This window comes from Palaemon carinicauda, chromosome 9 (assembly GCF_036898095.1).
Source record: "Palaemon carinicauda isolate YSFRI2023 chromosome 9, ASM3689809v2, whole genome shotgun sequence".
In the NCBI taxonomy this organism is placed as follows: Eukaryota; Metazoa; Arthropoda; class Malacostraca; order Decapoda; family Palaemonidae; genus Palaemon; species Palaemon carinicauda.
In genome coordinates, this window is record NC_090733.1 from 128,586,588 (window position 1) to 128,599,087 (window position 12,500).

General features: G+C 38.6%; 1 protein-coding gene across 1 annotated transcript in view; it reads right to left on the bottom strand.

The window, feature by feature from the left end:
- Nucleotides 1-10,808: 10,808 nt before the first annotated feature.
- Nucleotides 10,809-12,500, bottom strand: part of LOC137646627 (uncharacterized) — a 3,022-nt gene continuing 1,330 nt past the window's right edge. The window contains exon 2 of the mRNA XM_068379733.1: nt 10,809-11,521. Coding sequence (XP_068235834.1) covers nt 10,809-11,521 — 713 coding nt within the window. The remainder of the gene's footprint in view (nt 11,522-12,500) is intronic.

Sequence of the window (12,500 nt, forward strand, 5' to 3'; positions counted from 1 at the left end):
GAATATTAATGTTTAATCGTTTTTTAAATTTCATAAGGAATATTAATGTTTAATCGTTTTTAAAATTGCTTAAGAATTATTAATGTTTAATCGTTTTTAAAATTGCTTAAGAAATATTAATGTTTAATCGTTTTTAAAATTGCTTAAGAAATATTAATGTTTAATCGTTTTTAAAATTGCTTAAGAAATATTAATGTTTAATCGTTTTTAAAATTGCTTAAGAAATATTAATGTTATTGCTGAATTTTTAGATTGTCATTTTATCCATAGAGACATGCTTCTAAAGCAGTTTTATAATAAAAGGTGATGTTGTCAGTTCGTGTTTTAGTGTATCATCACTTTTTCCATTTATTTAAGTCCCTGACATAGCAGAGAAGACTTCGAATACACTGTCATCCAATTGGAGAACTTGTTACGTTCATGACGTCATCAATGACGTCATCAAACGCGTAATCACCCAACCAATGAACGATGACACTGCATTTTCTGATAATTGGGACCACCTCATTGGATACTAACCATGTAGAGAGAGAGAGAGAGAGAGAGAGAGAGAGAATTTGGTACTGAAAGTCTTATCTTATATGTTCTTTCGTAACAGTTCGTTGGAAATCAGTTATATTTTCTTAGGTAACGATCCTATATATATATATATATATATATATATATATATATATATATATGTATATATATATATATATATATATATATATGTATATATATATATATATATATATATATATATATATATATATATATATATACAGTACAGTATATATATATATATATATATATATATATATATATATATATATATATATATATATATATATATATATATGTGTGTGTATGTATGTATTTATATATATATATATATATATATATATATATATATATATATATATATATACCTACATACACACACTCATATATATATATATGTACATATATATATGTATATATATATGTATATATATAGATTGTGTGTGTATGTATATAAGTATACTGTATGTGTGTCTGTGTCGACATGCTGTTGATAAGTCTTTTGCTGCCAATGTTGCAAACATTTTCTGCGGTGTTAGCCAGTGCCATTTTCTTACTTAACCTGATGGATTACGGACCTTTATTTTGATTTTTTTCTTGTCATTATAATTATATTTCTAAGAAGGATATATATATATATATATATATATACATATATATATATATATATATATATATATATATATATTTATTTATTATTATTGAATTATGGATTGTTTAAAAAACCCGATGAAGAGAGTCTTCATAAGACAAACATTGACAATTAATAGGCACTAGATTTAAGTAAATAAAACTTTTTCTGAAACTATTCCCCATTTCACTATTTTTTTTTTAAATTCATCTAGTCATGGATTTTTATTATAGATATCATTATTGTTATTATCGTGGCGCTTGTGAAAAATTATCATTAAATAGATTTTTTGAATTACAATCAAATGTGATTTTTATTTATATACTTAATTCATTTTTTGTTCCAATAATTTCTGATACAAAGACTTGTGGCATTTATAGTAAGGACAAAAATTTAAACCTATACCCTTAACCTAATATATTTGTATTTTGTCTTTCCAGGTAAGTGTGAAACGGCTGTTAAATTGATAATGGGGGTTGGGGGGGGGGACTTTGACCCCTCACGGTAAGTAGATTGAGAGAATTTATTTTGGGCTTCAGATGTTAGCAAGTCAATGAGATCAACACTCGAGTTCCTTGTATACGACGAAAACGAACTTTTCAGCTTGACTTTGTTTTATTTGTTAAGTTAAATTTTATATTCCATTATCATTATTGGAGTACTTCTATAAATTAATTTTATTTTATTCTAATGCTCTTATGAAACATCATATTTTTTTTCACTGTTATAATGCATGGGTTGATTTCTTATTCTAGGTTTTATAAATGTTTATCGGATAATGTTAATACTTAATTTTGCTCTCATTTCGGATGTTTCCTCGCAACATTGGAAGTTATAATTCGATCTCATGTTCTCTCGTTTATATGACGGTTGTTGTTGTTGTTGTTGTTGTTGTTGTTGTTGTTGTTGTTCTTCTTCTTCTTCTTCTTCTTCTGCTTTTTTTTTCTTTTTTTTTCCCCTTAATATTTATTTAAGTACTTCCATATTTGTTATTATTTTGTTTATTATCATAATGAACGTTGTTTCAAGGATAAATATCGCCCCTCTCCACTCAAGCTAGGACCAGGGAGGGCCAGTCACTGGCTGCTGATGACTCAGCAGGTAGACCTATAGGCTATCCCTACCCCCCAACCCCCGTCCTTAGCTCACAAGGGTGGTGAGGTTGCACACACTACCAGAAACTATTGAGCTTTGGTGGATCTCGAACCCCAGTCCAGTAGATCGCAAGGCATAAACGTTTCTTATAGGGTACCAAAGTCTAAGGTGTTTTTTTTTTTTTCTTTCTTTTTTTTTTTTTTTTTTGCATCTTCGGTTAAAGTAGACACTATTTTTTCATCATACTATATTTCTTTATTCGAATACTTTAGTTATTAATGCTAGTTACTTCACTTGTTCCTTGAAGGACGATGCAACTAACCTATTTTCATTAGCCTTCAATAATTATTATGCAATATCATTGGTTACCGCATTTCCCTCCATTATTTTATTGACAATTTAAAGGTTAATTCATCCTGTAAAAGTAAAGGTGTCTGGTTTCAGTACCAGTTTTACCAGAATACTCACCAGAACGTCAGCCGGGCAAGCCCAAACCCCCCACTGTGGTACCCATCCAAAGCAGTATCCTCCCCGGTAAACAGCTTAAACTCACTAGCCCGGGCTGGGATCGATTTGCTGCCATGCAAATGCTAGGCGAACACTTTACCACTTTTTTCATTATCACTCAGGCGTCTAACTTGGTGATATTCATCCTCATGAGTTTGATCCTGACTAATTTTCTATTGTAACTCGGTTCGGTAAATTGTCTTCTAAATTCTTTGATATATTTTACCTTAATTATTTTGGTTTGGTATCGAATGTCTAATTTACGATTTTAAGGAATAAGTTTGGTACTTACTTGGTGTTTTTTTCGTACATAGTAAACAATGCAGTATTCGATATACTGTAGCAGTAATTCACTAATTAAAAACATTATTCTACTTGTATCTAATTTTGTTTCAGAACGTGTTATATAAGTGGTTTATAAAGGTACATGTTATAAAATTTTACATATAATTCAGCCACATTACTTGTCGAAGTGAAATAATATTGTTTTTATTTATTCCAAATTCGTTGGAGTTAGTTAACGACACGAAAATCACGAAAATAGATACCACTTAGTTTTGGGTCGACAAAACACCCACCGTCTCTTTAATTATCTATATTTTGATGCATTTTTATCATTTCTCAAAATTTCTCATTTTCTATTTCAAGTTCATTGGTATTGGAAAAATACAGTATACTGTATTATATCAGAAACTGAATTTTCATTTTCTATTTCAAGTTCATTTGTGTCGAGAAATATTCTGTATTATCAAACTTATTTCTCATTTTCTATTTCAAGTTCATTTGCGTCGAGAAATATTCTGTATTATCAAAATGATTTCTCATTTTCTATTTCAAGTTCATTGGTGTCGAAAATATTCTGTATTATCAAAATGATTTTTCATTTTCTATTTCAAGTTCATTGGTGTCGAGAAATATTCTGTATTATCAAAATGATTTCTCATTTTCTATTTCAAGTTCATTGGTGTCGAGAAATATTCTGTATTATCAAAATAATTTCTCATTTTCTATTTCAAGTTCATCGGTGTCGGAATAAACACTATATTTTATTAGAAACTGAAAATTATGGGGTAATATATAAACCAAATCATCAAGTAGTATTAGCATTTATACTGCAGAATATACGTCTTTGTATTAATCCTATTATTCATGAGGTCAGCGAGATTGTATATTCAAATTAGTATTCATCTTATTAACTCGGAGGTTGATGTCTCAGAATACTCATATTTGGCACAAGTCAAAGGGAAATTCTAATAGATAGCGTAAAATAATGTTTAACGCAAAATAAATTTCATTCCATTAGCATTTATCAGGGAAGAATGTAGAATATTCAATTTAATCAAACATTAAATTATTTTAACGAAGGCATACGTCTACGATTAAAGATGTTAAGTTTAAAGGCCACTCGTGAATGGCAGAGGTAAGGAATAGTGACAATATCCTAGCTATCAGGCCAATGCCGTACATATGAGCAGCGCCAAAGCCCCCACTCCACCTAAGCCAGGACCAGGGAGGGCCAGGCAATGGCTGGTGATGACTCTGCAGGTAGACCTATAGGTTCCCTCAAACCCCCTGACTATATATGATCAGCGCCCAAGCCCCACTCAACCCAATCTAGGACAAGGGATGGCCAGACTATGGCTGGTGATGACTCAGCAGGTAGACCTATAGGTTCCCCCAACCCTCCTGACCATATACATACTTATGATCAGTGCCCAAGCCACCATTCCACCCAAGCTAGGACAATGATGGCCAGACTATGGCTGGTGATAACTCAGCAGGTAGACCTATAGGTTCCCTCAAACCCCCTGACCATATATATACTTATGATCAGTGCCCAAGCCCCCACTCCACCCAAGCTAAGACAAGGGAGGGCCAGGCAATGGCTGCTGATGACTCTGCAGGTAGACCTATAGGTTCCCTCAAACCCCCTGACTATACACATACATATGATCAGCGCCCAAGCCCCCACTCCACCCAAGCTAAGACAAGGGAGGGCCAGGCAATGGCTGCTGATGACTCGGCAGGTAGACCTATAGGCTTCCCCCCCCCCTGACCATATACATAATTATGATCAGCGCCCAAGCCCCCACTCCATCCAAGCTAAGACCCGGGAAGGCCAAACAATGGCTGGTGATGACTCTGCAGGTAGACCTATAGGTTCCCTCAAACCCCCTGACTATACACATACATATGATCAGCGCCCAAGCCCCCACTCCACCCAAGCTAAGACAAGGGAGGGCCAGGCAATGGCTGCTGATGACTCGGCAGGTAGACCTATAGGCTTCCCCCCCCCCTGACCATATACATAATTATGATCAGCGCCCAAGCCCCCACTCCATCCAAGCTAAGACCCGGGAAGGCCAAACAATGGCTGGTGATGACTCTGCAGGTAGACCTATAGGTTCCCTCAAACCCCCTGACTATACACATACATATGATCAGCGCCCAAGCCCCCACTCCACCCAAGCTAAGACAAGGGAGGGCCAGGCAATGGCTGCTGATGACTCGGCAGGTAGACCTATAGGCTTCCCCCCCCCCTGACCATATACATAATTATGATCAGCGCCCAAGCCCCCACTCCATCCAAGCTAAGACCCGGGAAGGCCAAACAATGGCTGGTGATGACTCTGCAGGTAGACCTATAGGTTCCCTCAAACCCCCTGACTATACACATACATATGATCAGCGCCCAAGCCCCCACTCCACCCAAGCTAAGACAAGGGAGGGCCAGGCAATGGCTGCTGATGACTCGGCAGGTAGACCTATAGGCTTCCCCCCCCCCTGACCATATACATAATTATGATCAGCGCCCAAGCCCCCACTCCATCCAAGCTAAGACCCGGGAAGGCCAAACAATGGCTGGTGATGACTCTGCAGGTAGACCTATAGGTTCCCTCAAACCCCCTGACTATACACATACATATGATCAGCGCCCAAGCCCCCACTCCACCCAAGCTAAGACAAGGGAGGGCCAGGCAATGGCTGCTGATGACTCGGCAGGTAGACCTATAGGCTTCCCCCCCCCCTGACCATATACATAATTATGATCAGCGCCCAAGCCCCCACTCCATCCAAGCTAAGACCCGGGAAGGCCAAACAATGGCTGGTGATGACTCTGCAGGTAGACCTATAGGTTCCCTCAAACCCCCTGACTATACACATACATATGATCAGCGCCCAAGCCCCCACTCCACCCAAGCTAAGACAAGGGAGGGCCAGGCAATGGCTGCTGATGACTCGGCAGGTAGACCTATAGGCTTCCCCCCCCCCTGACCATATACATAATTATGATCAGCGCCCAAGCCCCCACTCCATCCAAGCTAAGACCCGGGAAGGCCAAACAATGGCTGGTGATGACTCTGCAGGTAGACCTATAGGTTCCCTCAAACCCCCTGACTATACACATACATATGATCAGCGCCCAAGCCCCCACTCCACCCAAGCTAAGACAAGGGAGGGCCAGGCAATGGCTGCTGATGACTCGGCAGGTAGACCTATAGGCTTCCCCCCCCCCCTGACCATATACATAATTATGATCAGCGCCCAAGCCCCCACTCCATCCAAGCTAAGACCCGGGAAGGCCAAACAATGGCTGGTGATGACTCTGCAGGTAGACCTATAGGTTCCCTCAAACCCCCTGACTATACACATACATATGATCAGCGCCCAAGCCCCCACTCCACCCAAGCTAAGACAAGGGAGGGCCAGGCAATGGCTGCTGATGACTCGGCAGGTAGACCTATAGGCTTCCCCCCCCCCCCCTGACCATATACATAATTATGATCAGCGCCCAAGCCCCCACTCCATCCAAGCTAAGACCCGGGAAGGCCAAACAATGGCTGGTGATGACTCTGCAGGTAGACCTATAGGTTCCCTCAAACCCCCTGACTATACACATACATATGATCAGCGCCCAAGCCCCCACTCCACCCAAGCTAAGACAAGGGAGGGCCAGGCAATGGCTGCTGATGACTCGGCAGGTAGACCTATAGGCTTCCCCCCCCCCTGACCATATACATAATTATGATCAGCGCCCAAGCCCCCACTCCATCCAAGCTAAGACCCGGGAAGGCCAAACAATGGCTGGTGATGACTCAGCAGATAGACATATAGGTCCCCCCCCTGACCATATACATACTTGTGATCAGTGCCCAAGCTCCCACTCCACCCAAGCTAAGACCAGGGAAGGCCAGGCAATGGCTGCTGATGACTCGGCAGGGAGCAAATAGGAAAAAGTGTAAACAAAACCGATCATCTGACATCATCATGTCCCCCAGAAATGTTCAAACTATTACATTAATGTTTATTATCGGTATATTACGTGAATTGAAGAATTCTACAATTACCACAGGATGAACAAAGCAGATTTTTATTATCTCTTTAGGCTGTTTGGACTCGAAGATAGCCAAGCAAAAGCACGTCCTATTTGCAGCAGCCATCTTTTTTGTTTACATCCGAAGTCATGCTCGCGGTTTGTGCTCGCTGCTTCCCGTCCAGTCGGGAAGTCAATATCTTGAGCAAAATGCTCCCGGTTTCCCATTCCCGGCAGCAATGGCTCGCTGCTGGCGAAGAAAAGGCCTTAGTGTGATTCCAGCTCTATAATCAAGAATACCTCTTCGTGAGAAGTTTGTAAATTACTGTAAAATCTAGAAACCAGTCATTATTAAATATAAAGGTTACGGGTGTCTAGTTTCAGTTCCAGTTTCATCAGAATATATGCTCACCAGAACGTCAGCCGGGCAAGCCCAACCATAGCAGTGGCTTCCCCAGTAAACAGCTTAAAACTTGCGGTACTGGTCCAGGATCGATCTCCTGCCAGGCGAATGCTAGGCGAATACGTTACCACTGTACTAACCACGAAGCAAAGTACTAATCAGAAGCAAATGAAACGAAAATATCTGCATATATTAAAGGAAAAAACCTGAACAGTGAAATATGCTCTGCAATGTACTGAAGATTCTACTGGGGACGGAAAAGGTTTTTCAATTCATGTTTAAAAAAAAAAAAAAAAAAAAAAAAAAAAAAAAAGCTCTCCCTGACAAGTGTGGCGTGCACTTCGCTGACCTATATGTTTTTAAAGATGCAGTGCTCTTTTCCATAAAATATTTTCCCTGTTATTGAAAATATCTGTATTTTACACACACCATTATTAGAAAATAGAAATATGTAAACTGTTGGTATTTACTTGAAAAAAATGCATTTGCTTTTAGCTACAACTGGGATTTTATTTTGTTTGTGTATTGACGTGACGTCCCAAAAGTGGCCTCGGTTTTGTCATCTTTTATATCTATTATGTACATGAATTTTACTTTATTCTCTAGAGCATTGGTTCCCAACCTGGGGGTAATTTAGCAATTTTTCGGGGGTAATGGAGGGGTGACAGAAAAAAATTAAGAATTCTGAAAATCAAGTAAGCATTGGTATTAGGATTAATGTTAACTTAGTCTTAGTATTTTAAGTTGTAAAGTTGTATGCAACTCCAACCATCTCACTGATGCTCTTTACATCTTTGGTAAGTCATTAGAGAGGCAAAATGTACTAATACAATAAATAAAAGAAATTATCACTAGTGTTTTAGTTTAGCCATATATATATAAATGTTGACAACAGTTTGTGAAAGGGGTAACATGCTTAATGTGGCATGCTAAATTGGGTAATAAGCTGAAAAAGGTTGGGAACCACTGCTCTAGAGTGTTTCATTTTTGCTCTTACTTGACTTTAGATGTTAGTGAAAACGTAATGAGGGAATTGAAACCGAAAGCATGAGAAGTATTGAAGTGTTTCATATATAATGATAATTTGTTTAAATAAAAACAGCAATTTATATCATAAACTAGAAAAGCATTCTTAGAGTGCAGTCCTCCGCCACGGCAGCTTATTTTTCGAAACCAGCTTGCCTTTCCCAGAATCAGTTTAGACCATAAGCGTATTTGAAGTCCGTGCGACATCCACGTGCGAACTTTAGGTTAAGGTTAGGGTTAATTCGGTCGATCTTTTGCTTAATCTTGACCTTGACCTTTATCTTAAGACATTCAAAATTGAATCACTTCCACGTCTCAACGTAAAAATTAATCCCTCAAAGTTTCACTACTCTATGATTAGAATTGTGGCCTGGCCAGGAAGTTGTTCACAAAATATGACCTTGACCTTTGACCTAGGACTTTCAAAATTGAATCACTTTTACGACTCGACATAAAAATTAATCACCGAAAGTTTCATTCCTCTATGAATAAAATTGTGACCAGGAAGTTGTTCACAAACAAACAAACAAACAGGTCCGAAAAATAACCTCCTCCCAACTTCGCATCCAAGAAGTTGTTCACAAACAAACAAATAAACAGGGCCGAAAACATAACCTCCTCCCAACTTCGCATCCAAGAAGTTGTTCACAAACAAACAAACAAACAGGTCCGAAAAATAACCTCCTCCCAACTTCGCATCCAAGAAGTTGTTCACAAACAAACAAATAAACAGGGCCGAAAACATAACCTCCTCCCAACTTCGCATCCAAGAAGTTGTTCACAAACAAATAAACAAACAGGGCCGAAAACGTAACCTCCTCTAATGTTCACAGGCGGAGGTAATAAAAGGGAGATAATCCGTTGACCTTCTGAAAGATAGAAAATTCCAGAAAAGTAGAATTCACCGCATGATATATCGCTTGTTGGAGACCCGATTATTTACCCAGCTACCGGAAAAGTAGAATTCACCGCATGATATATCGCTTGTTGGAGACCCGATTATTTACCCAGCTACCGGAAAAGTAGAATTCACCGCATGATATATCGCTTGTTGGAGACCCGATTATTTACCCAGCTACCGGAAAAGTAGAATTCACCGCATGATATATCGCTTGTTGGAGACCCGATTATTTACCCAGCTACCGGAAAAGTAGAATTCACCGCATGATATATCGCTTGTTGGAGACCCGATTATTTACCCAGCTACCGGAAAAGTAGAATTCACCGCATGATATATCGCTTGTTGGAGACCCGATTATTTACCCAGCTACCGGAAAAGTAGAATTCACCGCATGATATATCGCTTGTTGGAGACCCGATTATTTACCCAGCTACCGGAAAAGTAGAATTCACCGCATGATATATCGCTTGTTGGAGACCCGATTATTTACCCAGCTACCGACCGCCGGCAGGGAAGATGGCCGCGTGCCTCCCAGTTAAACGAGGAACTGATCCCAGCCTCCTCTTCAGGAATTTCTCCAAACTCTTTAAGGGAAGAGAAAGACCCCTCCCGGAATGAACAGCCAAAGAAAACTTTACATTTGTTGCCATTGGGTAAACTGGCGAATAAATTGCCGGGCGAATAAGGGAGAAGAGAAAAGTCGTTTTCGTGTAATGGACGAGTGGGGAAATACAGAGGAAAGAGAGGGAAACTTGAGGTAATCTTACTAAGATTGAAGGATAATAGGAACTGGAGCCTTATATATATATATATATATATATATATATATATATATATATATATATATATATATATATAAATATATATATTTATATATATATATATATATATATATAAATATATATTTATATATATATATATATAAATATATATTTATATATATATATATATATATATATAAAGTGTAAATATATGCATATATATATATCATGGTATATTGGATTTTAAAAGGTAACGAATTATTCAGGGCTCTTTTATTATTGAAAATATGTTAAATCTTCTTTAGACTAACATAACTTAAAGCGATGTCAAACTGTGACAATACTGAATTTGCAGACGCTACTGCTTGTGACGAGCCGAGAGAAGGTTGTGACTCAGAGGCAGGATGAAAGCAACTGAGTAACTTTATTACAGAACACTCGCTTTTACATACATAAACTCCATGCAAAAAAAGGCATAAAAGACATAACAGGAAATTTCCTGTTCAACCGACACCGCACCTGTTAACAGTTAACGGTGAGAAAAACAGACATGTTATTTCAGGTCCTTGTCAGTGCGAGGGGAGAGCGAAGATACAAGCATAATATATTCACAAAATGAAATGTCGTTACTATGTACGATCGTGTGGCACACGGTTGGTACATGCTGCTGCTGCAGCAGTTATTGCTGTTGTAGTAGTTATTACTGTTGGAGCACTTACTACTGTTGGAGCAGTTTCTGCTATTGCAGTAGTTACTATTGTTGGAATAGTTACTGCTGTTGCAGTAGTTACGGCTGTTGGAGGAGTTACTGTTGTTGCAGCAGTTACTAATGTTGTAGCTTTTACTGCTGTTCGAGTAGTTACTGTTGTTGCATCAGTTATTACTGTTATAGCTGTTACTGTTGTCGCGGTAGTTACTACTGTTTGAGCAGTTACTGCTGTTGGAGTAGTTACTGCTGTTTGAGCAGTTACTGTTGTTGCAGCAGTTATTACTGTTGCAGTAGTTACTGCTGTGTGAGGAGTTACTGTTGTTGCAGCAGTTACTACTGTTGTAGCTGTTACTGCCGTTTGAACAGTTACTGTTGTTGCATCAATTACTAATGTTGTAGCTGTTACTGCTGTTGCAGCGGTTACTGCTGTTTGAGCAGTTACTGTTGTTGCAGCAGTTACTGCTGTTGTAGTCGTTACTATTGTTGAACCAGTTACTACTGTTGCAATTACTGCTGCTGGAGTAGTTACTGTTGTTGCAGCAGTTACTAGTGTTGCAGTAGCTACTACTGTTGCAACAGTTCCTACTGCTGTAGCAGTTACTGCCGTTGGAGTAGTTAGTGCTGTTGCTACTCCTGTTGACAATAACAAGGTTTACTATCGCCAATACTGCGACAGATTGTAATGCAAAACTTGATCTTGAAGATGATGGCAAATCTCATCTTAGACTTGTAATTATCATTGTTCTGTAGTTTTTGCAAATGCACAACACTCTCCTCTGTTGCAAAAAGGGGGAAAAGTTCATTATTGAAGTTCCTTCGAATTGTCAAGTGGAAAAGGGACGGGAAACAGGTCGAGAGTTTGAAAGGATTTCTGATGTATTTTACTTCAATTCTGTTGCAGTTCAAACAAAGGATTCTTTGTGTCTGTGACTCTCGATATTACAAAGCGAAGGAGAGATATTGGAGTCGAAGAATTTTTATTTTATTAGTTTGAAGTAAAATGATATATGTAGGACTACTGTTGATTTTGATAAATAGTTTGTGTGTCAGCTTTATATCAACTTAATGTTTTAGTTTAATGGATTTTCGCCTTTTGGTTTGGTTATTTTAGTGTTGACTTTTTCTACTAAGCTACGGAACATTCAACTATAGTCAATTTTTCTTAATGAGGCGCATTTGCACTGACTCGCAACGATGCCCTTTTAGCTCGGAAACGTTTCTTGCTATCTGATTGGTTAGAATTATCTTGTCCAACCAATCAGCGATCAGGAAACTTTTCCGAGCTTAAAGGGCACCCCTACGAGTCGGTGCAAATCTACCTCACTAAAAAGAATTGACTATAGTCTACACAAGGCAGTAGAAGAGTTGGAAGACCAAGGTCTACATAGGTGAGGATTATGAAGCATGAAGTAGGAGATGATGAGTGGAGAAGTATTGATTGAAAAGTTCAATGTACAGTAGACAACGACGGGCGAAATCTAACCGAGGCACTTTGCGTCATTAGGTACTTTTACCGTTTTGCAATTCTGGATTTGTTATTTATTCTCCATTGTTTTGCTGTACAGGGACATCTGGTCGTGAAAAGTGTTTGCTTGACCAAAGGGCAGCCTTG